Source organism: Ogataea philodendri, assembly GCF_020536065.1.
Source record: "Ogataea philodendri strain CBS6075 chromosome Unknown scaffold166, whole genome shotgun sequence".
Lineage (NCBI taxonomy): Eukaryota > Fungi > Ascomycota > Pichiomycetes > Pichiales > Pichiaceae > Ogataea > Ogataea philodendri.
Genome location: NW_025764031.1, coordinates 1 through 370, shown reverse-complemented (window position 1 = coordinate 370; position 370 = coordinate 1). Strand labels below are relative to the sequence as shown.

Below are 370 nucleotides of genomic sequence, written 5' to 3'. Positions count from 1 at the left end.
GAAAGCAAGACCGCAAATGCGTTTTCATTTTTGAAGAAGCCTCAAACTGAAAAGACTGCTGCCAATGCGGATGACAAACCCGCAAAATTGAAAGCCCTCAACTTACAATTCAAAGATAAACTGGAAGAATTTTTAAACAGTGATCCTGCCTGCGATTTGCGTCCTGTATTTATGAAGTATGGAAAGTATATTGATGAAATTAACTCTTCAACTTCAAAAACATCTGTACCCGAACCTAAAGCATTTTCCTTCACTCCACAGAGTATCACTGAAACCGTAGCTCCTGGCTTTGGTAAGGTTTCTGCCCCAAGTGCTACTACTACTCCAGATGTTCATACACCTAAACAAACTACATTCCCATTTGCACCAC

The 370-nt window shown here is 40.3% G+C and overlaps 1 protein-coding gene across 1 annotated transcript; it reads left to right on the top strand.

Annotated features, from left to right (window-relative positions):
• Nucleotides 1-370, top strand: OGAPHI_004542 (uncharacterized protein; the record flags this gene model as incomplete). The annotated part of the gene is made up of 1 exon (XM_046205632.1): nucleotides 1-370. A coding segment is annotated over one exon (370 nt), but the record flags the coding sequence as incomplete, so codon positions are not given.